The sequence below is a fragment of the Grus americana genome, chromosome 6 (assembly GCF_028858705.1).
Source record: "Grus americana isolate bGruAme1 chromosome 6, bGruAme1.mat, whole genome shotgun sequence".
NCBI lineage: Eukaryota > Metazoa > Chordata > Aves > Gruiformes > Gruidae > Grus > Grus americana.
This window is the reverse complement of record NC_072857.1, coordinates 35,988,764-36,010,670: the sequence shown is the minus strand read 5'-3', so window position 1 is coordinate 36,010,670 and position 21,907 is coordinate 35,988,764. Positions and strand designations below refer to the sequence as shown.

Here is a 21,907-nt window from a genome sequence, read left to right as displayed (position 1 = left end):
TTCAGTGTGGCGTTCAGCTGCCTGCCGGATTAAACCACAACAGTTGTCTATAAAGCCTTTTGAAGGGTACTTTTTTGTTGATGCTTTCTTCACATGTTTTAATTGTAATTCAAATCTTTGGTTTCCTCAGGATGAATCTGAATTTAGAGACAAACTAACTCCCATTACTATTTTTATGGAATATCGTCTGGATTACAGAACAGCTGCAGATGCAACAGGATTGCACCCTATCCTCAACCAGTTCACTCCTGCTAATATGAGCAGACAGGTACGCTTCTTGGACAGTCTGTGATAAGAGAACCCAGAATGTATTTTTGGCTTTCGATACTTATGTTCATCTTAGCACTTCTGAAAAATTAAGATACCAAAATATATATCTAGACTTTAGTCTTTGATTTATGGAAATACTGATGGTTATTGTATGTTTGTCTTGTCTTTCTTTCCAAAATTTATTTTTGACACATATTCTTTAGCGGTGGACTGACTTTTCACGCATACTAATAGTTTCTAGAGAAAAGCAGTTAAAGTAGTATTGAAGGTGTTAATCTTGAGGGACTGGAGTGTTTCATCCATTGCTCATACTATCCTGTTCTATGTATATTATGTTTATCCCTGTAGTTCTCTTAAGGTAATAAACATAGTTTTATATTGCTGCCCTTTATACAAATTTTTACACTTGTTTTTAAAGAGGATAGTGGAGATGCAACTCAAGATGAACAGATTATTTAAAGTATGGAAAGAGGACTAAGATGTGTAAACATCAATCCTAGAATTGCAGTGTGGCAGGATGAGGCACAGTGCCCCCCACATTATAAAAACTCATTTGTTCTCTTCTGAGACTAATGAGATGAAGATACCTCATAACCAGCTATTTAGAAATATTCTTCTTTGGTGGTGAAATAGTGTTATTGGAAATGTATGTTGGAACACATGCAGGAATTATTACAACATTATGCATTTGATTTTTGTATAGGCACATATTCTGCTGGATTGTGGTGATGATAATATCTGCAAACCGAAGCTGGAGGTTTCAGTAGAAAGGTAAATACATGAGAAAAATACTACAGGGAAAAGTAACTGCCCTACTTAGAATTCTAAACTTCCAGAGCTTGTAATATGTTTGTTAGAAGGATGTATTGAAATAAGTAAGACTCCTCAATGTATACAACCTAAACTCATGCTTATTTATTTTAAGGAAAAGCCATTTTCTGCTTTGTAACCTAATGCCTTTAGCATGTCATACAGTCAGAACAGATACCACCACCTCCACCCCAGCTCCCACTATACGTACACAGTATTTATTTGTATATTTGCTAAGCTGGATATGCATACCAAGCATAAACCAGTGTTAGCTGTGAGTGTAGCACTGTTCTGTTATTTAATACTACATAGACATATGAAGATGTGAACAGGCATGTTTTTATTCAGCAAGGGGGGGAGAAGGGTTGTCATAGGTATGAAAAAAAATTGTTGGTAATATCTTTTATTAATCCTGCAAAAAGAAACAAGTTTTAACTAATAATTCTTTTGTGAGTCTGGGCTTTTTGTGCTTTGTATGCCTGAAAGCCATTCTTAGTTTATTATCTCTACTCGTAAATGTCATCTGTGGTTTTTCTAATGCCCTTAGTACAGAGCTGTAGCATATGCATACAGGTAGTACATATTCACAGACATACTAATTCATGGAAATGCTTCAGAAACATTTTACATCAGTGCAGGTACAGTTAGGTTTCTCTGTAGTTGGGGAGATGAAAATATATTGTTTGGAAAAATATTCTTTTTGTATCTGGAACAAATGTATTACAGAGGTCTTGGCTATATTCTGTAGTTGCGCCTTCCATCAAGTTTTGTTATAAATGTATGCTTGTACATCTGCTAAGTAGGCATGTGTGTTGGGTTTGCGTGGCAGGGTTTTGGTAGCGGGGGGGCTACAGGGGTGGCTTCTGTGAGAAGCTGCTAGAAGCTCCCCCTGTGTCTGATAGAGCCAATGCCAGCCGGCTCTAAGATGGGCCCGCCGCTGGCCAAGGCCAAGCCAATCAGCGCCTCTGTGATAACATATTTAAGAAGGAAGAAAAACACTTAGAGAGGGAGAGAGCTTTTGCAGCCGGAGAGAGGAGTGAGAAGATGTAAGAAACTCTGCAGACACCAAGGTCAGTGAGGAAGGAGGGGGAGGAGGAGCTCCAGGCGCCGGAGCAGAGATCCCCCTGCAGCCCATGGTGAAGACCATGGTGAAGCAGGCTGTCCCCCTGCAGCCCATGGAGGAAGGATGAGGGGGTGTAGCGATTCCACCTGCAGCCCGTGGAGGACCCCACGCCGGAGCAGGTGGAGGCACCTGAAGGAGGCTGTGGCCCGTGGGAAGCCCACGCTGGAGCAAGTTCCTGGCTGGACCGGTGGACCCGTGAAGAGGGGAGCCCACGCCAGGGCAGGTTTGCTGGCAGGACTTGTGACCCCGTGGGGGACCCACACTGGAGCAGTTTGCTCCTGAAGGTCTGCACCCCGTGAGAGGGACTCCATGCTGGAGCAGGGGAACGATGAGAGGAGTCCTCCCCCTGAGGATGAAGAAGCGGCAGAAACACCGTGAGATGAACTGACCGTAACCCCCACTCCCCGTCCCCCTGTGCCACTGAGGGGGGGAAGGTTGAAGCCGGGAGTGAAGTTGAGCCCGGGAAGATGGGAGGGGTGGGGGGAAGTGTTTTAAGAGTTGATTTTATTTTCTCATTCCTCTACTCTGTTTTGCCTAGTAATAAATTAGATGAATTCCCTCTCTAAGTTTGGTCTGTTTTGCTCGTGACGATAACTAGTGAGTGATCTCTCCCTGTCCTTATCTCGACCTACAAGCATTTCGTTATGCCTTTTCTCCCCTGTTTAGTGAATGAGGGGAGTGAGAGAGCGGCTCTGGTGGGCACCTGGCCTCTAGGCAGGGTCAACCCACTACAGCATGTAATTCAAAATGTACACAGTGATGTAGCTGTTCATAATTGTTCTTTGTTAAAAAAAGGTGTCAGTGGTTTTGTGGTTTATTGTAAATTTTATAGAAAAGATTCTTACAAAACAGTATGTAATATTTGCTCCATTTCTGTCATTGTGGACACGTTTTTGTTTTAAACAGCGTAGAGCTCCCCTGATATTCCTGAAGCATAGGTACTGCCTCTAGATTCCTCTGTGCAATTTCAGAATGTCTCTTGTTTCTGTAGGTTCAACCAGTTCAATACACTTTAAAAGCTGAATGCAGACCTCATTTTTACACTTGTTTTTTGTAGTGATCAGAAGCAGATCTACATTGGTGATGACAATCCCTTGACACTAATAGTCAGTGCTCAGAATCAAGGGGAAGGAGCCTATGAAGCAGAACTCTTCGTCATCGTTCCGCCCCAAGCAGATTTCATCGGTGTTGTTCGTAACAACGAGGTAAAATTCCAACTATCTTTCTTCTTTGACTAGTCATGGTTCAGGTGCTGCTATGGAAGTCTGTGCGAGAGGGTCCATTAGTGGTGGTTTTTACGCTTCAGTCTTAAAGCAAAGTGCCAAAAGAATGATCAAGTTCTCCTAAGCCCCAAGGCTATGTAACACCTGGCTGGATGGTTCCAATTTAAGAGTGTGCTATTAGGAACAAAGAAGAACCATCTGTGTGATGGAGCTTGACACACAGAGTTATCTGCTACAAGTCTTTATTTGAACAGTGCCCTTGTTTATTTAAATTTAGACTTAACATGTCATGTGCTAGGTAAAGAGCTGGGCACCTGTGAGGCAAAAAAGTGATGTTGGGTCTTACTATTCTTTTCCACCTAAGTATGTAGACAGTCTTCGGTGTCAGATATCCTGACTACACAGAATATTAAAATTTATTTCCTGACTTTCCCTTCTTGTATTATAAAATGTCTGTATAACTTCTATTTCTTTGAAGACATGTGGGTATAGTCCAGATTTTGTTTTAGCCTATCACAGCTATATATGAGTAATAGACTTTCAGAGTTTCTTCATCCTTGTTTTCATTCAGTATAATCTATGATCAATCGATATGTGTGTAAAGTTGCAGAATGTTAAGGGGGAAACTATTTCCCCCTGTGTCAAAGGATTCCAACTTTGATACCATATCCTTCATATATGTTGGACCGTACCTCGGTTTGGTTCTCCAGTTTGCCTCTGTCACTCTACAGCTTTGTGATGTGGCTTTATCCAAAATCTGATAGCTCCTCTAAGACCTTTTTTTTGAGTAAGCTAGTAAGTATTCATGTTACTTTGCCTTCTAATCTTTATTTTCCTATGGAGGGTTTTAACTTGCCTAATTGCCAACACCTTCACATAGGTGTTGAAGAATCAGGTGGAGAAATTAGGTCACAAAAACCACCAGTGCTACCCAATACAAAAGTATTGAATTTCTCTTTTTACAACCTTGGAAAGAGCATCTATCTTGTATCAAAAATACTTGTCTCTATGGAGACTTTCATACTCAGATTTTAATTTTAGTGCTTGACTGTGTTAGGACTGAGAAGTTACATTAAATTAATGCAGTGTACCTAGAACTTTTCTCCAGGCTTTCACACAGGTGTCCAGATGTCAAGAATGACATTCCTTAATATTTCTTTCTGGTTTATTGCAGGCTTTAGCAAGGCTGTCATGTGCATTTAAAACAGAGAATCAAACGCGCATGGTAGTTTGTGACCTGGGAAATCCCATGAAAGCAGGAACTAAGGTAAAGTTTGGTCCGGCAGGTGTCTGGTAGCTTTAACAGGAGTGCAGTGGCATTTGTCTTAATCACAGTAGTGTTTGGGTAGGATGTTTACTCATGGGAATTTAAGATTAGATCTAGCCGACGTTTAGCTGTCCACATATTTGGTTAGTTCCGTGGTAATTGTTTTCAACCTTTCAGCTAAATTAAAGGTTGAAAGGACTGTTCATGAGTCTTTTATGATGCAATTTGAAAGGAATATTTCATTAAACAGTGGAATTAACAAACTCTGGTCCCTTATAGGTTTGTCTTTAGATTTAGCTGATACGTATTTTTTTAGTCTATAATAGTTAGCTCATAACATGCCTTTCTCTTAGTGGAAACCTAAAAGTGCTTTTGTCTTCTGCCTAGTCTTGTGAAGTTAGTGGGACCTGGCAGATACTAAGATGATATGACATAATACGTGTTATTTTTCTGTGGAAATAAAGTGAAAATCAGTCACAACTATAAACACTCTGGTGCTTTTCTTCCAAGAGACTTTTTGTATAGATGAATAAATGCTATTTCCAAAGTCTTGTAAAGTATTTCCGAAGTTTTCAAAGCTCAAGTGTACAGATGTTGAAGTAACTATCATCCACTGACTTAGAACAAACCTTGGGAACTGAATTTCAAACCATTAAAGTGTGCCCTGTTTAATACTTTTTGCAACACACAGGGATGCTCAGTTATGAGTAAAAATGGCTGAAGCAAGGCGGGGTGAGCATGATGTAAGCCTTACGTTTCTGTTTTGTGGCAGTGATGCATTGGCTGAAATCTACGGAGAGATTTCTAGTCTTGGTGAACTGGACAAGTTTTATTTGCCAATTCTCTGTGTGTTCTCTTTATAACAACATCCCTCAAGCAATTTTGTTGTAGTATAATAGTATTAAGAAGCTTTTATCAGGTATTTTATTGTGCTTGCACTGAACCCTGGTGATTTTTTTTCTAAAGCTATTAGCTGGCCTGCGTTTCAGTGTGCACCAGCAGTCTGAAATGGATACTTCTGTGAAGTTTGACTTGCAAATCCGAAGGTACGGAAATCTGAGTATGCACCTCACCTGGTAGATAACACGCTAAGTAAATAGCCTGTGAACTGAGCAGTTAGTTTCACACTGGACTAATTCACTGGGCATTGCCTCATGATTGTTTAAAAAGTAAACACATGTTTTTAATGAATTATGTTTTCTAAAATAGAGGAAAAAATGTAAGAAAATACAGTTTTCTGTTTGAATGCAGTTTCTTTTGCTTACAGCTCTTAGGCCATGGCACAAGTGAAATACTAATAATGAGGAACAAAACCATTTAATGTATTTCAAGAAAAACTCTGGGGTTTTGTACCTGTGTACTGTTGTGATCTCCTGACACTTGTGTAGTGCCACAGAATTACTTGTGTCTTTGGGTTTCCAGCCCTGTTTTAAAACTGGTGTTTGAACCCTGAATTCCTTCTGATGTAAAGTCAGAATTTCCAATTTTATATATTTTGAGGATGAGAGGTGTCAGTTTTTCAGAAAAGGCAATGCACATGTTCATCTGAGCGGAAGCAACATGCAGTGAACCATTTTAAGTGTTGTACAGCAGCCAGCATGAGAGTCTAAAAATTAAATAGAACAAAACAGTAGTGTTCCTGTTAATTATAAGATGAGCACACTGCTTTCATATAAATATGATATACAAATATGAATTTATACCTACTGGAGATGATATTTAAGATTTGGAGGTGTGTTTGATGGGAATCTCTTTAGCCAATACAGTTTTATGTTGCTTAACAGACAGTACAAATACAGCTGCTTTTTTATTCCCCACGGTGGACAAAAAGCTTTTTTTTTAATTCTTCTTTCCATTGAAGAGCTTAAGTTTTTTAATGTAGTGAATAAATTTTTCTCATCCACATATGCATTTTTCATCTACAAGAGTTGAATAAGTTTAAACCTGCCATTCTATTTTAATGATACAACAGCTTGCTGTACTGATCAAAGGCCTTGGCAGCATTAAATATCTCTTTGATCTCACATTGCTGTCTGTTCAATTTTTCCCTTCTCCATTAGCTAGTAAGCTGTGCCAGTGGCACATGACTCCAGTTCTTGTTTGCAGAAAGTGATCTTCTCTGGGGTGTCTGTCATCTTCCTGAGGCTAACAGTGGTCACTAACTAACTTTTGCTGGGAGAAGAAAGTCAGTGAGGTTGCTTAAGTCGTGCTTCTTTTGTGATGGAAGAGAAAGGAAGTTCCTGTAACATGTTACAGCTTCTATGGAAGGAATTTCCTTACATGACTTGCGAATGCGAGAACAGTGATGCAATCAAACATGGTAATCACAGCTTATAGTGACAGGCATTATCAAGGTATTATCCTGAAGAGGTTTTAAAGATCATGGTAGTTGTCTTAAACTCACAAAGCTAGGTTTCCAAAGCTAGCACAATTCCTAGCAGAACTACTCTAGTCTCTGAAAGGATGAGGTATTTACAGGTTGGGCAGAAAACACTGTTGCATGTATTTTTTGATTACAGCAGCAGTGAAGAATAATTAGGGGATTTAAGATCTTTATAAACGAAATTGGTTAGGTACACAGAACAATCAGATGTACCTAAGGAGATCAGGATTCTATTCCCAGCTCTGCTTCGAGGGGAATAGGACTGTTCTTTGTATTTCTTTTTCTCTGTTTACAAAGAAAGTGCAAACAAAATTTTATGTATGAGTGACTCTACATGCCTTAATATCTGTCATCTCTTGGTATATCTGAAGTGTAGGAATTGGATGTTAACTGTATTCATTTACCAGTTTAAACACTGTGAAGAGAGGTAGGCAAGAGTAGCCTTAGCATACTTTTCTGCCCAGGGACTATTTGGAAGCCAACAAGTCCCTGAGCATAACAGATGTCCTAAAGTGGAACTTACGGCTCTGCTAGCTATATAGTCGATGTTATCCCACAGCGTTGGCATTTGAATTTTCATTACACGTGGCAGCTAAGGAACAAAGTTGGCATTAGCTTTGTGTCCTTTATGGACTTCTCCGTGCTGAGGGACCTCCAGACTGTGCTGAGGGTGGGACTGGTATGCATTTAAGTGAGAAGTTGCTGGAATGTGCTTCTTAGTTTTTAGTAAATGTGCTTTTCTACAGGGGCTCAGGAGTCATGTTATGATGTTACATACAATTATTTTAAGTGTTTTTTTTTTTTAAGTACTTAGCTTATTTCATTTAAGAAATGAACTTTTATTTTCTCTGCAGTTCCAACCTGTATGACAATCTAAGTCCAGTGGCATTCTATCAGGCTGACCTTGCCATTTTAGCAGCTGTTGAAATTAGAGGGTAAGCATTGATACTATTTTAATAAATGTCTTTCTCAAATGAGCTTTGCATGTTTGCTTCTTTATAGTTCAATGAACATTCTTTCAGGTCTGCATAAGTTTTCAGAAAGCCTTAGGGAATTTTTAATCATAAAGAAAATATGGTTCTCTCTAGCCACCCTTTGGAATTTCAGACCTTAAATAATTCTAAATAATTACAAAATGAATTCCGGAAAGGAATGTTGTGCCTCTGTTAGTAGTGAGGTTTTTAGAAGCAAGAAAAAAATCACCCCTCACTTTTGCAGTTGCACACACTTCTTCAGATCACTTTCCTCCTCCACAAACTGAGTTTGCATCCAAAACCCCCTGAAACCTTTTCTAAAACCAAAGTTGAAAATCCTGTTGAAGAGAAGTTTGCAGTGCCCTCACCTTCTTCACTCCTAAGCACAGTATATTAATATTGTAATAACTCCATTACCTCTGTTACTTCTGCTTACCAGAAATCTATACTTGACACCTAAATGCTATACGATCTTCTTCCTTTGCCAGTTAACTCAGAGCCATCATCTTTTAAAATTTCCACTACATTCATTATTGTGATCTAATTTTGTTACAATGTGAGAGGTGGGGAGATGGCACAACTGAAAAGCATTATTGCTAGTCTCACTGTTTTTTCAGTGCATGCTGAATTATTCTTATGACTGCACTGGTAAGTCTCTACATCATCAATATTTCTCATTATCAAAGTATTTCACACTTTGTGTTTTGTGGATGACAGGTATCTTAATTCTATTAATGGTTTACTGGATGTTGTAGGATGAATCCAAAGTTTAGGACAGGGAAATAAAATGTTTCTAAATACAAGGTTCATCTTTTCATGTGGAGAAGAAACTGAACATTTACTATACAAGCCGCTCAACCTCTGTTCTTTCTGTTTTCACATACAGAGGATGAAAAATTGGAGATTGTATTTTTTGAGACGTTCTACAGAATTACATTTATTGTTTCATACTTGACAATAATGATGTTTGTTCCACTGTTTAGTGTGTCGTCGCCTGATCACATATTCCTTCCTATTGCAAATTGGCAGCCGAAGGAGAATCCAGAAACAGAAGATGATATTGGGCCTCTAGTTCAGCATATCTATGAGGTATGCAATTACTACTAATGTCAATTACGCAGTTCTGTGATAAATGAAAAGAAAGAAAATTTTTGGTGTAGCTTTTCTCTGCAGTAAATTTTAACTTTTTTTTTCATTTTGCTCTTGCTTGGAAACAAAGGTTCTTTCATTTTACTTTTTTAATTTTTTATGGTAGGTCAATAACTGCTATCTGCAAGAAGGATTGGAATGCCTGCAATTAGTGTAACTGGAGTGGCCAAACAGAAGAGGCTTATTTTTTCCATCATTATACATTTTATTTTCTAGCCCTTTGAAATCTAGATAAAACATTTTAAGTAACTTGAACTGATAAAATGACTCATGGCTTTAAATTATTCAGTATCCTCATTTGTATTCCAACTGTTCTGAATCATTATTGTAAAGTCTTTCGCCTTGAAAAATTTTAAGTATTTAAAATCTCGTTAAAAGAATGATCACAGCTTTAATCTAGATTGTTTAATAAAACTTACTGAGAGCACTGTGTGAATAATAGTTAAAGTTTGTTCTAGAACTTAAGAGACCGTTTATCTAAAGAAACTTATGGTTGTATGTATCTGTACTCAGAGTATCTTGGCTGAGACACAGTGGCTGTGATTCATGCAATACGCTACAAAAAATACATTTTTTTTTTTTTCAAGGAAAAAAAAATTCAGTTTCTTCAAGACAAAAAACCTAATGCCATATAGCTTTGCTTTTGAAGTGATTGTTATCAAATTACAGAAGTAACCTTAAGTTTTGCCTGTTGAGAGACTGAAGTTTAGCTACCATTTTTAGGTAAAGTTGTTGATGCTACTGCCATAACTGGTTGGGGGGTAAGGACAATAGCAGTATCGTTTACGACTCAAATATAAAATAACAACTATATGCACATTAACAAAGATGGCAGCATTTCTTTTTCTGTTTGTGTGGGATTTTTTTACATCTATTAACTTTATTTTCATAATCAGCTGAGAAACAATGGTCCAAGTGCGTTCAGCAAGGTGATGATGACTCTGCAGTGGCCTTACAAATACAAAAACTACACACTGTTGTATATTGTTCAGTATGAAATTGACGGTCCCATGAACTGCACTTCTGATATGGAAATCAATCCTTTGAAAATTAAGGTAAGCAGGATGGTTTTGGTTTTGAGTGGAATGAAGTAAATTTGTTTAGTTTTGGAAACACACTCAAAATACCCAAATCTTTGAGAATATCTAATGCTGAGTTGTTTTCATCTGTTGCTGAGGAACAAGACTGCACTGTTTGATAGTACTTGTCAATGTATATAGCAGGTGAAATAAAAGGTAGACAATAGATTGTCAATCCAAAGATTAATTTTTCATTTCTTTTTGTTGATTGTGGTGTTTTCTTTTTCTTGAAGACTGTTCTTGTATGAGTTTTAAGTCCAAAGCAATGGGATTATATTAAATGTGGTAGTGAACAAAAACATTCCAGATGTTTCTGGGCTGTTATGTAATTTTTCTGGGTTTTATTTCTTGGTACAAAACGGTACTATTTTTTCTATTACTAGCTTATTTATCTAGGCCCTCATCCAAATGCCACAGAGGTGTTTCAGTGGGCTTAAAAGTATGCTATCACTGCCAGCAGAACATGCCGTTTCTAGAGCACAGAGCAGAAGAAACTCCTTTTTCCTAAGTGGGACTAGACAAAGAAACACCAGATAAAAAACAGCAAGTTTTATTGAGAGTAGAGAGCTGAATTCTAAGACAATTTAGAACAAGTAGTAAAAATCAGTATGTTAGTTCTAGAAGAATTAACGCAAATGTGTACCAAAAGACTAAGGGAAGATATTCAAGGTATAGGACAACAAAGAATACTCAGGTATCTTTGATAATCAGAAAGCAACTTTAGTGAATATATAAACACAAATTTCCTGTGCTTTTGCTATACCATTTGTAATATAATTTTTACAACTCTTGTAAGTTTTCTCATCTAAATTTGTTATTTAGAGGGCAAGTAGCATGGCTCTGCCTAGTTCCATGTGTAAATTTGCAATTTTACATTGGGAATTTCTAAGGGATTACTGAAATAATTTATTAAACCTACTGTATACTTTTCCAAGCTCCTCCTAAACAAGGTTTTTGTGTATGTCTGGGCATGTGCACACACATGCACTGGTATGTGGTACATCAGTACCATACTAGTGCTATTTTTTCAGAGTTAAAACTGAAATGTTGAGGAAAAAACTTTAGTAAAAGATTGCAAAATTGAATTATTTATTGCAGTCTAAGAATATTTTTTTCTACAAATGAAAAAGTTTTGAGTTGAAAAAGAATTAAGATGCTCAAGGCACTGTGATAGATCTTAGTAGAAATTCGCATCAGTGATCTAGAAAAGGCAGGAGTAACATTTTAATTACAGCTGTAGGTTAAGCCAGGTTCTGAGGAATAGCTAGGACAGACAGGGAGAAACTTGACCAGTTATACGTTTTCTTGACCGTAACTTTGAAGTCTGCAAATATCTAAATGTAAGAATTAGTTATTATTTTGGTTTCCTTGGTGTGTCCCAGATTTCTGCTTCTAAAGATGATGATAAGAATGAAACACTTAGCAGGGAAGATAATCGCGATCATCGTATCAGTCGAAGGGATCTATCTGCCATTGAAGGAGACGTGCATACTTTGGTAAGCTTTCAGCGTTGTTGATAAATTTGGTTTTTTAATGGAGAGATGTAAGCTCCATGAGATGAATAATTATTTCAGTTCTGTATTTAAACAGTTAACATAGAAAAAATTCATATAGTCTGGAGCTGGTTTTTTGGTTTGTTTGTTTTGTTTTCCAGTGTGCATCAGTTTTCCTCAGGGTAGTCAGCCAATGAGGCATACGCCTACAGTTTTGTGCTGATATGTTTTAAGTCCTTAAAAACAAAGGTCAAGTTGGGTGCTTCATTCAGTGTCAGTCTTCTATATTGTGCTATTTCCTGAATTTGAAAATCAATACTTCATAGGAGGAAGGCTGGTAAAACAGGGTAACTGAGAAGCAGCAGTGAGTGCTGCAGTCATCAGCTTTGCTACAAATGACAGTTGATTTCACAACATGTATTTCCTAGCTGATCAGTGAACATTATGCAGTCAGGCATGTGGAGGACCTGTCCTTTCTAAACAAGATTGGAAATAATCTGTAATATGAAGTAAATATACTACTGTGTCGCTGTGTTTGTAACTGCTCTTGCAGAAATGAACCTATGCCTGCTTTGAGCAAGGCAGGTGTCCTGTTTTTTCAGCTAGGATAGAGTTAATATTCCCAAGAAGCTGGGAGGGAACACAGCCAGGATAGCTGATCCAAACTAGCCAAAGGAATATTCAATGCCATGATGTCATGCTCATGACATCATGCTCAGTATATAAGGGGGGAGTGGCTGGGAGGAGGATGCTGGGGACAGGCTGGACCAGGTGGTGAGCAAATTGCATTGTGTATCAGTTGCTTTGCGTGTTCTTTTATTAATGTTGTTGTTATTTTCCTCTTCCTTTGCTGTCCTATTAAACTGTCCTTATCCCAGCCCATGAGTTTTTCCTTTTTCTTCCAATTCTCCTCCCCATCCCACAGGGTGGAGAGGGGCAAAGGAGTGAGAGAGCGGCCGCATCATACTTAGCTGCTGGCTGGGGCTAGGCCACGACAGCAGGACAAGCGGGCAGCTGAGATAAATGCTTAGGAGTTTGGGGTTAAAAGTTTAGGAGTTTAGGGCAAGCAAAGTGAAAATAGGAATTAATTTCTGATTTTATGGTGGGAAAAGTTACTTTATTGTTTTTATATATAAGCTAAAAATGTAAATGCAGTTCTGAATTTTATTTTTTCTTTTTTTTCGGGCTTGGGTTTTGCCAGATCTTGCCAATGACTTAGCAGGATTTCACACCAGAGACTAATACCCAGTATCTGTAATTTCCCTGAGTTGTACTTAGACTGTCAGATGTACCTATGCTGTGCAGTGCTTTTATCTATAGTACAGCTAAAATCACAATTATAAAACAAAGCTTTGTTTTGCTCTGCTTACTTGAAATACCAATAGTTTAGCGTCAATATTCTCTGATGGATTTTAATGGAAGTGTGGCTGAGAAAGGCCAGTTGAACTTCTGTAGTCCTAAGTATGGTTTATTACGTTGGTCAGTGAGTCAAGTTCAAAGACTTCTGTTCAATGCAACAAAGCCTATTTTGTTGGCACCAAGTGCAGTTAATTGCCATGAGTTTTACTATCAAAAAACATGTGCAGGATGGTAATGTGAATTGATCACAAGCCACCCCCCCAATCCTCCCCCCGAAGATATTTTCCTACATATGTAGGTAAAGTACATACCTTAAAGCTATTGCCAGCTTTGAGATTCAAGTGGCTCACATAATATTTTTCTGAATGCAAACTTATGGGACACTATAAGTAAATATTCAATACTTAGGTTTAATATGTTTGAATAGGTTATGGTGCTTTGCCAGGAAAATAGGACAATAAAGTATGTATATGAGTAAAGTAATGCCATTAACGAATTTGCAAATATTTTCATATTTGGAATATCCTTCCTTTTTCTATATGCAGGGCTGTGGAACTGCTGATTGTTTAAAGATAGTCTGTCAAGTTGGCCATCTGGAAAGGGGAAAGAGTGCAATATTGTATTTAAAATCACGCCTTTGGACCCAAACTTTCATGAATGTGAGTGACTGTGAACATTCTGTCCCTGCTTCTGAAACATAAAAAGTGATTTTTTTTTTTTTTGGTATCCATATGCAATACTAATTTTGTTATTTCTTATATAGAAAGAAAATCAGAATCACTCCTATTCTCTCAAGTCATCTGCTTCTTTCAATGTTATAGAGTTCCCTTATAAGAACCTTTCCTTTGAAGATATCCACAATTCTACAGTAGTAAGTCATTTACATCCAGCTTGAGTCACCATACATAATTACTTCAAAATTAATACAAAACCAATGATTGTTGAGTAGCTTTTTTGTGGCTTGGTATAATTGTAATTTTATCAAATATTTGATTCATGTATTACCTTCAGTTATACACGGACAATGAGGGTAAAACAAAATATTTTGTCCTAAAACTAGAGTTTAACAATACTTGTAGCTTTAAAGACATAACTGAAAATGAAAAAAAATGATGGTGAACAGTTCTAATATTCTAGTTAATGCCATTGTTAGAGAAATATTTTACTTGAAATTTGTGTTCTACTGTAGTAGTACTTAGAGCTTGAATAATGGACCTTTATTGTATCGTATGAAACACTATGTGAATGTGGAACAAAAAGACCATCTGTGCCCTAGAGGGTTTAAAAGAGAAAGGAGACAGGGTGCAAACAGAGAGGAAGATATAGACCATTTATTTGGACTGCTAAATTAATTATTTTTTGTGGGTGCTATAGCATAAAGATCTTAAGGGATTGAAACTGTTTTTCCTCTACTAAGCCCTGTGGAGTTGATTTTTGTTTCAAGGAATACTGCATTTTAAGAAAAAAAAAAAAAAAGGCCCTGAATTATTTTTCTCTAATTCCCAAATATTTCCAGACTCCTACAGCTTTACTGAAAATCATCAAGTGTTACAGAATACATGTTGCTGTGGTATCACTGATTGCAAAAAACCAAAACCAAACCAAGCAAACATAAAAACCCCTAACCCCTATTTTATTTAATTTTAAAATCCTATTAAATTAAATCTGTGAAGCCTTTATGTCACTATTAATCTATAGGTGTTTACTCACATTGGAGAGAAAAAGTAATTTATGCTGGATTAAGATTACTGTAAACACTATAGAATAAAGATATACAAGACTTAAACTGTATGAAGGAACTCAGCATGTCACTGCTGTGTAAAGTGTGATTTATTGTGGTTTTCTATTAGGTTACTACAAATATTACGTGGGGCATTCAACCACAGCCTATGCCTGTGCCAGTGTGGGTTATAATTTTGGCTGTCCTAGCTGGATTATTGCTCTTGGCTCTTCTAGTGTTTGTTATGTACAGGGTAAGTACTGTAATTGGGTGTTTTGTATTGTTTTCTTTTCCCTATTAGTGATGTATAATACTTCAAATAGTACCAGCAACTTGCAGAAATACCTTGGTCCCCTAATCATCTGAATCATTTAAGTTTTTGGATAACTGTTAAAACTTTACAGTTTTGTCAGAGAGAATAAAAGGATGTCTCTGTGCTGAATTACTTGCTTTAATTTTTCAGCTGATACTTACTGACTTTCAAGGTCAAAAATAAGGAAAAACAGAGTAGGAGAGAAAAAATCAAATCACTAATCAGTTAAGATCTGATCAAAAAGAAAAGAGAAAGAATGTGTGTATATTTTGAAAATCACAGTGCAATTTCTTTATTGTTCTCTGAATCACAGATGGGCTTTTTCAAACGTGTGAGACCACCTCAGGAAGAACAAGAAAGAGAACAACTGCAACCACATGAGAACGGGGAAGGAACATCAGAAGCTTAAGCAGAGTTTTATCTGTAAGACATTCTGAAATTTTAAAATGCCTACATCTTGGTTACAAATACTGGTTTCCCCCTTAAGAAAAAAAACACTCATGACTGCAAAGCTGCTGGTCTCAGAAGGTATCAGCATGTACAAGATAAGAGCAATATATTTAAATCCTCCTTTTTGTATTAATTATGTTTATTTGTGTGACTAACGCATCTGCACTGATTTGTGTTTGAAAAAAAAGTAATATGTAGTGCTATGATTTTGCTTATCGGGAGGTAGGAGACATTATCTTTTTTGATTCATGGACCAACTTTACATGAATTGCTACACATATTCTGCGTTTGATCTTGAAGCCAACAGCTTCCATAGATACTTGCTGGATTACATGTTTAGTTTTTCATTGACTTTTGTTGGAGTACACTACATTTCATTTCCTAGCTCTTGAAAGCTAGTTGCACAAAAAAAGTGAACATAGCTTGTTTTACAAAACTGAAGAATATTCTTTGACCCATTAACTCTGATAATGATTTTCCTCCTGCTCAAAAAATATTAAAGAGATTATTCAGTGGAATCATTCACATCTGATACCTGTTCTGCATGCCTGTTCCCCCTTCCTGCTCAGTCATCTGTCTTGTGGTTTCCCTCTAGACTTCACAAATACTGTTCTCCAGGTCCTAGGTTTCTTGCTGTAGGGACTGAGCCTACAGAGATGGAAGTGAGCAGTAGAAAGCTGGGGATGATGTGTTTACTGTGGGACCTAGTGAAAAGATTCAGGGCAACATCCAAAGACTCTGCTGTGTATTTCCATGCAGCAGGATCCAGGTGTTCCACAGAATTCCTGGCAGCATGGATCCATTCGGGTACTGCCAGGGACAAGATGCTGGACTGTGGCTGCCAACAGACATGTCTGATGAGAAAACCCATAGCCTTTATGTTCACAAGTCCAACCTCCACAGGGTTTGAAGATCAGTCTTTACATTACTCGGGTTGAATTTCAGTTTCTGGCAAAACAATGGAGGGAATAATTTGTGACAGGTTACCTGATGCACTGTGAGGAAGCTGTTTATAATTCTCACATTCTGTGGTTGACTATGTCCAAGTGCAGGATGGAATAATATAAGGACTGTTTAAACTACACTATCTACCAGCCAAATGCATATAGATGACATCAGTACTTTAGCCATGCTCACACCTGCCTTGCCACCTGCCCTAAGAGAACAGTGAGACGGTCAAATGAAGCAGAGTATAGCTGGCAGTGAGAAAGGGTTTGAAAAGAGAAGGTTGATTTGGCTTGTTTCATTTCATTTGTTCATTGTACGTTTCAAAAGACATTTCATTGCACAAGACATTTCATTATGTTTAATACATTTCATTACTGGAAAAGACACTAAATATTTTGTTTCATTGTTGATTTTTAAGCATACCAAAAGTTCAGTGGCTTAAAGCCACAGGTTTTACATCATTCTTAGCTTATTTCCCTCAGCATTGGTAAAATGAAGCTTCTTATACATAACGAGATCACATGAACATTGTCTGTATGCATTTCAGTAGATGTATGCATTTCAGTAGACACGTAACTGCAAAGTAGGAGGTTGTTTGGCTTCCAACCACATGTAGCTGTGTTGCAAAAATCTTAGAGTGGACATACTTAAGTTATTACAAAGGTGCCTTATATGAGATTTGTTTATTCTCTGTTCCAAAAAGGGAATAAATTACATTATAAACTCCATGTATGCAGCCACATACAGAAAGAAAGACTTCTACTGTAATTACACCAGTGAGATTTCTACGTAGACAAGCTCTTAAAAGGATAAAAGCTCTGCTTTGGTTTGGTTTTGTATCTTGGGGTTTTTGTTCAAAGCAGCATCTCACCCGTAAATACTGCAATGCCCACTAAGCCCAGAATTATCTGAAATGAACAGTTTGATTCAACTCTTATTTCTGCATCCTTATTGAGATTTGAAGTCCACAAATGCCTTTGGTTGTTAGGTATGTTCTTACTCACTGAACTGTGGTGGCATTTGAGTCAGAGACACAGCACAAAGTCTGTGGGGGCCAGTATGTGTATCAGATACAGGCCTGCATATTTATCCATTTACCTGTCTTTTGTTTTAGACAATTTGTTTAGATATAATTAGTTTATATGAGAGGGTAGGGGCATAATTCTGCTTTCTCTGAATTTTCAAGGTCTTCAGTGTGGCCAATGTTTTATTTTGTCTTTACTTCTAGTATTGTTAGTAGTAATATAATAAAGAATCAGGAGTCAGGCTTTGATCCTGGCCTCAAAATGTGACTTTTATAAAACACAGTTTCAGTTACTTACATAGGCTTCTAGTTCACACACTTTGTCAACTGATTATCTATATGCAAGGAGGTTGTTTTTATCCAGTCTTAATCTTAGTCGATTAAGAAGCTTAAGAGTCTGTCAGACAGATTATAGCTCTAATTCTTACATGTGTGCTTTCATTACATGTACACACTGTGTTGACTTGAAAATTATTAGACTACTTGCATGTCTAGGCATTATAAGGAGATGAAAATTTAAAAAAAAAACCAAAAAAACCCCACCAAAACAAACAATGATCAAGATCTCTTCAGCTCACGTGGAAGGGATACAGTAGCACTGTTAATGGCAGTGCTAACTGCATCTTAATTTTACTGTGGCAACTGGAAACTCTCATTTTGCTGATTTTCGAGATAAAAAGGTACATTTTATTGGTACAACTACCATAGCTATGGCAAGTTTCTTCCATTTATTCAAGTTACGTAAATAAGACTTAAGTGATTTTTATTTTCTTGCATTCCACTGGAGAATAAGAGCAAATACTTGCTTCTCCCATATCCACTGATTTGCAGTTTGGTTAAAAAAAAAAAAAAAATCCCAGTAGCATATGTAAATGGAGTATACAGGTTACTTAGTGACCATAGATATAAAACCCCAAATTCAGGTTAAAGTAACATTTGTTTCAAGAAGATTCTGAACCGGATGGTTTCCTGAACGGGAGCACAGGAAACATTTGATATCACATTCTAAATTAAGTAATAAGATTACATACTATATATGTATTTGTGTCAGTATAAATTTTATACTGACTTACAGGCATTTATGTATTCTTATAGCAATTATTGTAGAATGATGTTAAAATTTTTAAAGAAAATTTGAAAAATGTCTTTTGGAATGAAATTAAGGCCCTTGAGTCAAAATTGATGTGCATAAGATGCATACTGCAAGCATTTTAAAAATACCCAACAAGTACAGTAATAGATAATTAGTCCTCTTTTGAGAGTTATGTTTCAGAAACATTTTTTTAATGAATATAAAATCAACAGCTATGTAATTATTTAGACAATGAAAATATTTTGAGCTATATCTTTTATAATGAAATATAAAATTCTCTAAGTATTCCAGTTTGCAATTATTGTAGCATCTCATGATCAATATGAAAGTGATTTATATTACGAAATGCATATTACCACTATATTTGCAATATTTAGAAAAATGTAAAAGCAAGGAACCTAATTTATAGGTTTACATTTCTTTCTTTCAAGAAATTACCAAATTGTGGAGATAGCTTTTGTTTAAGTGCGACTGCAAAGTCAAATATGGGATATGTTTATCAACATAAGTAGAAATCTTTGAGGAAATGTACGCAGATATCAGTATCAAGTTTATAACTTTGTCCCATTTTTTCTGTTTTAAATTTTGATTTACACATTGATCTTTGATTCACGTAATGCTCATGGCAACTTCAAGGAAGTTTATTATATATGCTCTTTCTTTATGAAACATTTATTCCAAGCAAAGATTTTTAATATTTAGTTGTCTCTAAACTTGTGTCCATGCTTAAATAGTCTTGTAGGTAAACTTTCACGGGTATTTTGAAAGTATTTCAGCTATAATCAGCACATTCTTGGTGATTTGAAGGATTCACGTTGCATTTAAATTTTTGCAACATTCGGGTTTGCTGTTGGTTACCCTGGCATAGGCTCTGCAGTATTTTTTCCTACACCCTCAGAAATAGTCGCAGAGCTGCATTACGCTGGTGAAAATCCAGCCAGTTTTTGCCTTTGGTCTAGACTAAGACCTTTTGCAGTATGATGAAGTCACAGGAAACCTGACATTCGTTGCAACTGGCTTGGAATGTGACCCTTTGTGTTCAATGCTGCAGGCTGTTAATGAGGGGGAAAAAAAAATAGGCTTTTATAAAAGGAAAATGGAAATTGAAAAAATAAAGGTGGTGGCAGACCACAGATGAGCCTTACAGCAGAGAGATGATTTTTTTTTTTGTTTGTCTGTTTCTGAGGTGGGAAGAACTCATTAGTTCCCTGTTAGCAGTGACCTCCTATCACAAACAATTCCCACAGTTTGGATCATGATTATATGCTGAGCTCTAATAACTGTCACTGACTTGAGTGGGATCTGAACTCTTTGGTACGGAATCTCTAGCTTCTAATTCCCAAGTGCAATATAACATGATCAGAAGTGGTTCACTGCCAAGTTGTCTGTTTATTTTTGTTTGCCTAAGAAGGGATGTAGCATTTGTTGACTTGCAGTGGTTGGTATTTTTAAGGACATTAACAAAACCAGTGTGTTAAATTGAGGTGATAAATGAATGGTATGGAAAGTTTTTGATAACCCACATTGGGTGAAACGATGTATATTCTAAAGTGTATCCGTTACTAACTCTTGATTTATTGAAAATTGGTACAATATTCTTTAAATCCACTGTGGAAAATTTGACTAGAGACTTTACAATAATGGGTTTGAGTCTGTAGTGCTACTACTGTTTCATGTGATTGTGGTATTTAGTATTTCAGTCTATTTTTTTCCAGTGTGTAGAATTTTTATATAAAACAGGAACCCTAACCTTTCATGCAATGACCTTCTCCAAATATGCTGCATTAAGGTTGAATAACTTGACCCTTGGCTTTTGCAAATTAAATGAAGATTTAATGTAGCATTTGAATCTTCAAAAAACTTTTACAGGTTTAGGTGGCCCTTTCTAGCCCATGAAGGAAACCTCTATTTGCTATGATACAAATATGTTGAAAATGTAACATTTTATTTCTTTGTAATAGATTTTTTTGGCCTTTTTTTTGTTCTTGCTCGTGCATGAAATCAGTAGAGCGTTGTTTGCACAAGCAGAAAATTAATGTACTAACATGAGTGCTGCATTGTGGGTTTTTTAGTCATGTAGTAAATACTTGTAACAAATGGGAACATTTTTAGTTAACTATGAACTTGTTTCAAAGGTCTTCGGTACATTTAAGGAGAGCAATATACATTTGAAGTCACCTTATTTTTATTAAATTATAAATCTTGCAAAAAAGTAGGTATTGTGGCACAATAATTTTGTACTGATATCACATACATAGCTATTAAGCTATGGTTTTCTTTTCAACTCATTTTTTTATCTTAATTCAAATTTGATTTTACTAGATTGTATTTTTCTATGTATACAATTTCAAAATATCATGATTGGATAAACTGAAAAATATAAGTATTGAGTTGATTCTGATATTTAGAATTTTGGAATAAAATACCTCTTAATTAACAGGAATTCTGTTGGGTTTTTTTGTTCTAGGCGTATTTTTAACAATGCATTTAATTGCATATTGAAAATATTTCATAGTATATATTTGTAATCCACAGTTATCTACTAAATATGAAAAGGTCACATTTACACAATTTTTACATGCTTAGCTAAAGTGGCGCATATTAACCTTGAGTCAAAAAATTTTGTAATCACAAGCAAGAAAGACGATCTAGTCACAAATTATATGTTGTCACCAGAAAACTGATTTCCTACAAAAATTTTTGTATACCAGAAATAAATGTTTCAGATTTTATAGCTACCACTGTAGAAAATGGTGAATTCTTGTCCTTTGGTTAGGAAAATTCTCAGAGAGGTGGTGTTTCTTTTCTTGTTGTATTGTTAGGCTAATTTTATCTTAGTATTACATTCTGATTAACAACCATACTCATCTTTGAGTGGGGTGATGGTAAATATTTTGTGTCACAATAAAGGCATATATGTTTATTTTACACTGCTAGAACACTTATATACAAATAAATGTTGGTGCTTGTGAACCCTTTAGGAAAAACTTCTGAGTTTCCTGGATTGCTAGTAGAGAATATGTTAACATAAAGAAAATAATAATAAAGGACACTGGAAAGACGAAAAACTGATATTTGTGTTTCAATTAACAGCTTCCAGTGACCTCACAGTACTAATCACCTACTAGCTATTGCATGCACATCACCTAATGTGCATAAGAAACATTAACAGTAGTAGCCAAAACATGATGCTGATGATTTGTTCAATACACACTGCAGCCACCACAGG

The 21,907-nt window shown here is 36.4% G+C and overlaps 1 protein-coding gene and 1 long non-coding RNA gene across 2 annotated transcripts in view; one reads left to right on the top strand and one right to left on the bottom strand.

The window, feature by feature from the left end:
• ITGAV (integrin subunit alpha V) overlaps positions 1-21,115 on the top strand; it is a 52,785-nt gene extending 31,670 nt beyond the window's left edge. The window contains exons 18-31 of the mRNA XM_054830932.1: positions 131-268; positions 974-1,041; positions 3,261-3,408; positions 4,601-4,693; positions 5,660-5,739; positions 7,931-8,011; positions 9,034-9,139; positions 10,096-10,254; positions 11,661-11,774; positions 13,676-13,789; positions 13,894-14,001; positions 14,981-15,103; positions 15,477-15,586; positions 19,865-21,115. Coding sequence (XP_054686907.1) covers positions 131-268; positions 974-1,041; positions 3,261-3,408; positions 4,601-4,693; positions 5,660-5,739; positions 7,931-8,011; positions 9,034-9,139; positions 10,096-10,254; positions 11,661-11,774; positions 13,676-13,789; positions 13,894-14,001; positions 14,981-15,103; positions 15,477-15,572 — 1,428 coding nt within the window. The 3' untranslated portion in view covers positions 15,573-15,586; positions 19,865-21,115. The remainder of the gene's footprint in view (positions 1-130; positions 269-973; positions 1,042-3,260; positions 3,409-4,600; positions 4,694-5,659; positions 5,740-7,930; positions 8,012-9,033; positions 9,140-10,095; positions 10,255-11,660; positions 11,775-13,675; positions 13,790-13,893; positions 14,002-14,980; positions 15,104-15,476; positions 15,587-19,864) is intronic.
• LOC129208354 (uncharacterized) overlaps positions 1-21,907 on the bottom strand; it is a 50,216-nt gene that overhangs the window by 25,839 nt on the left and 2,470 nt on the right. The gene's annotated exons all lie outside the window — the stretch shown is intronic.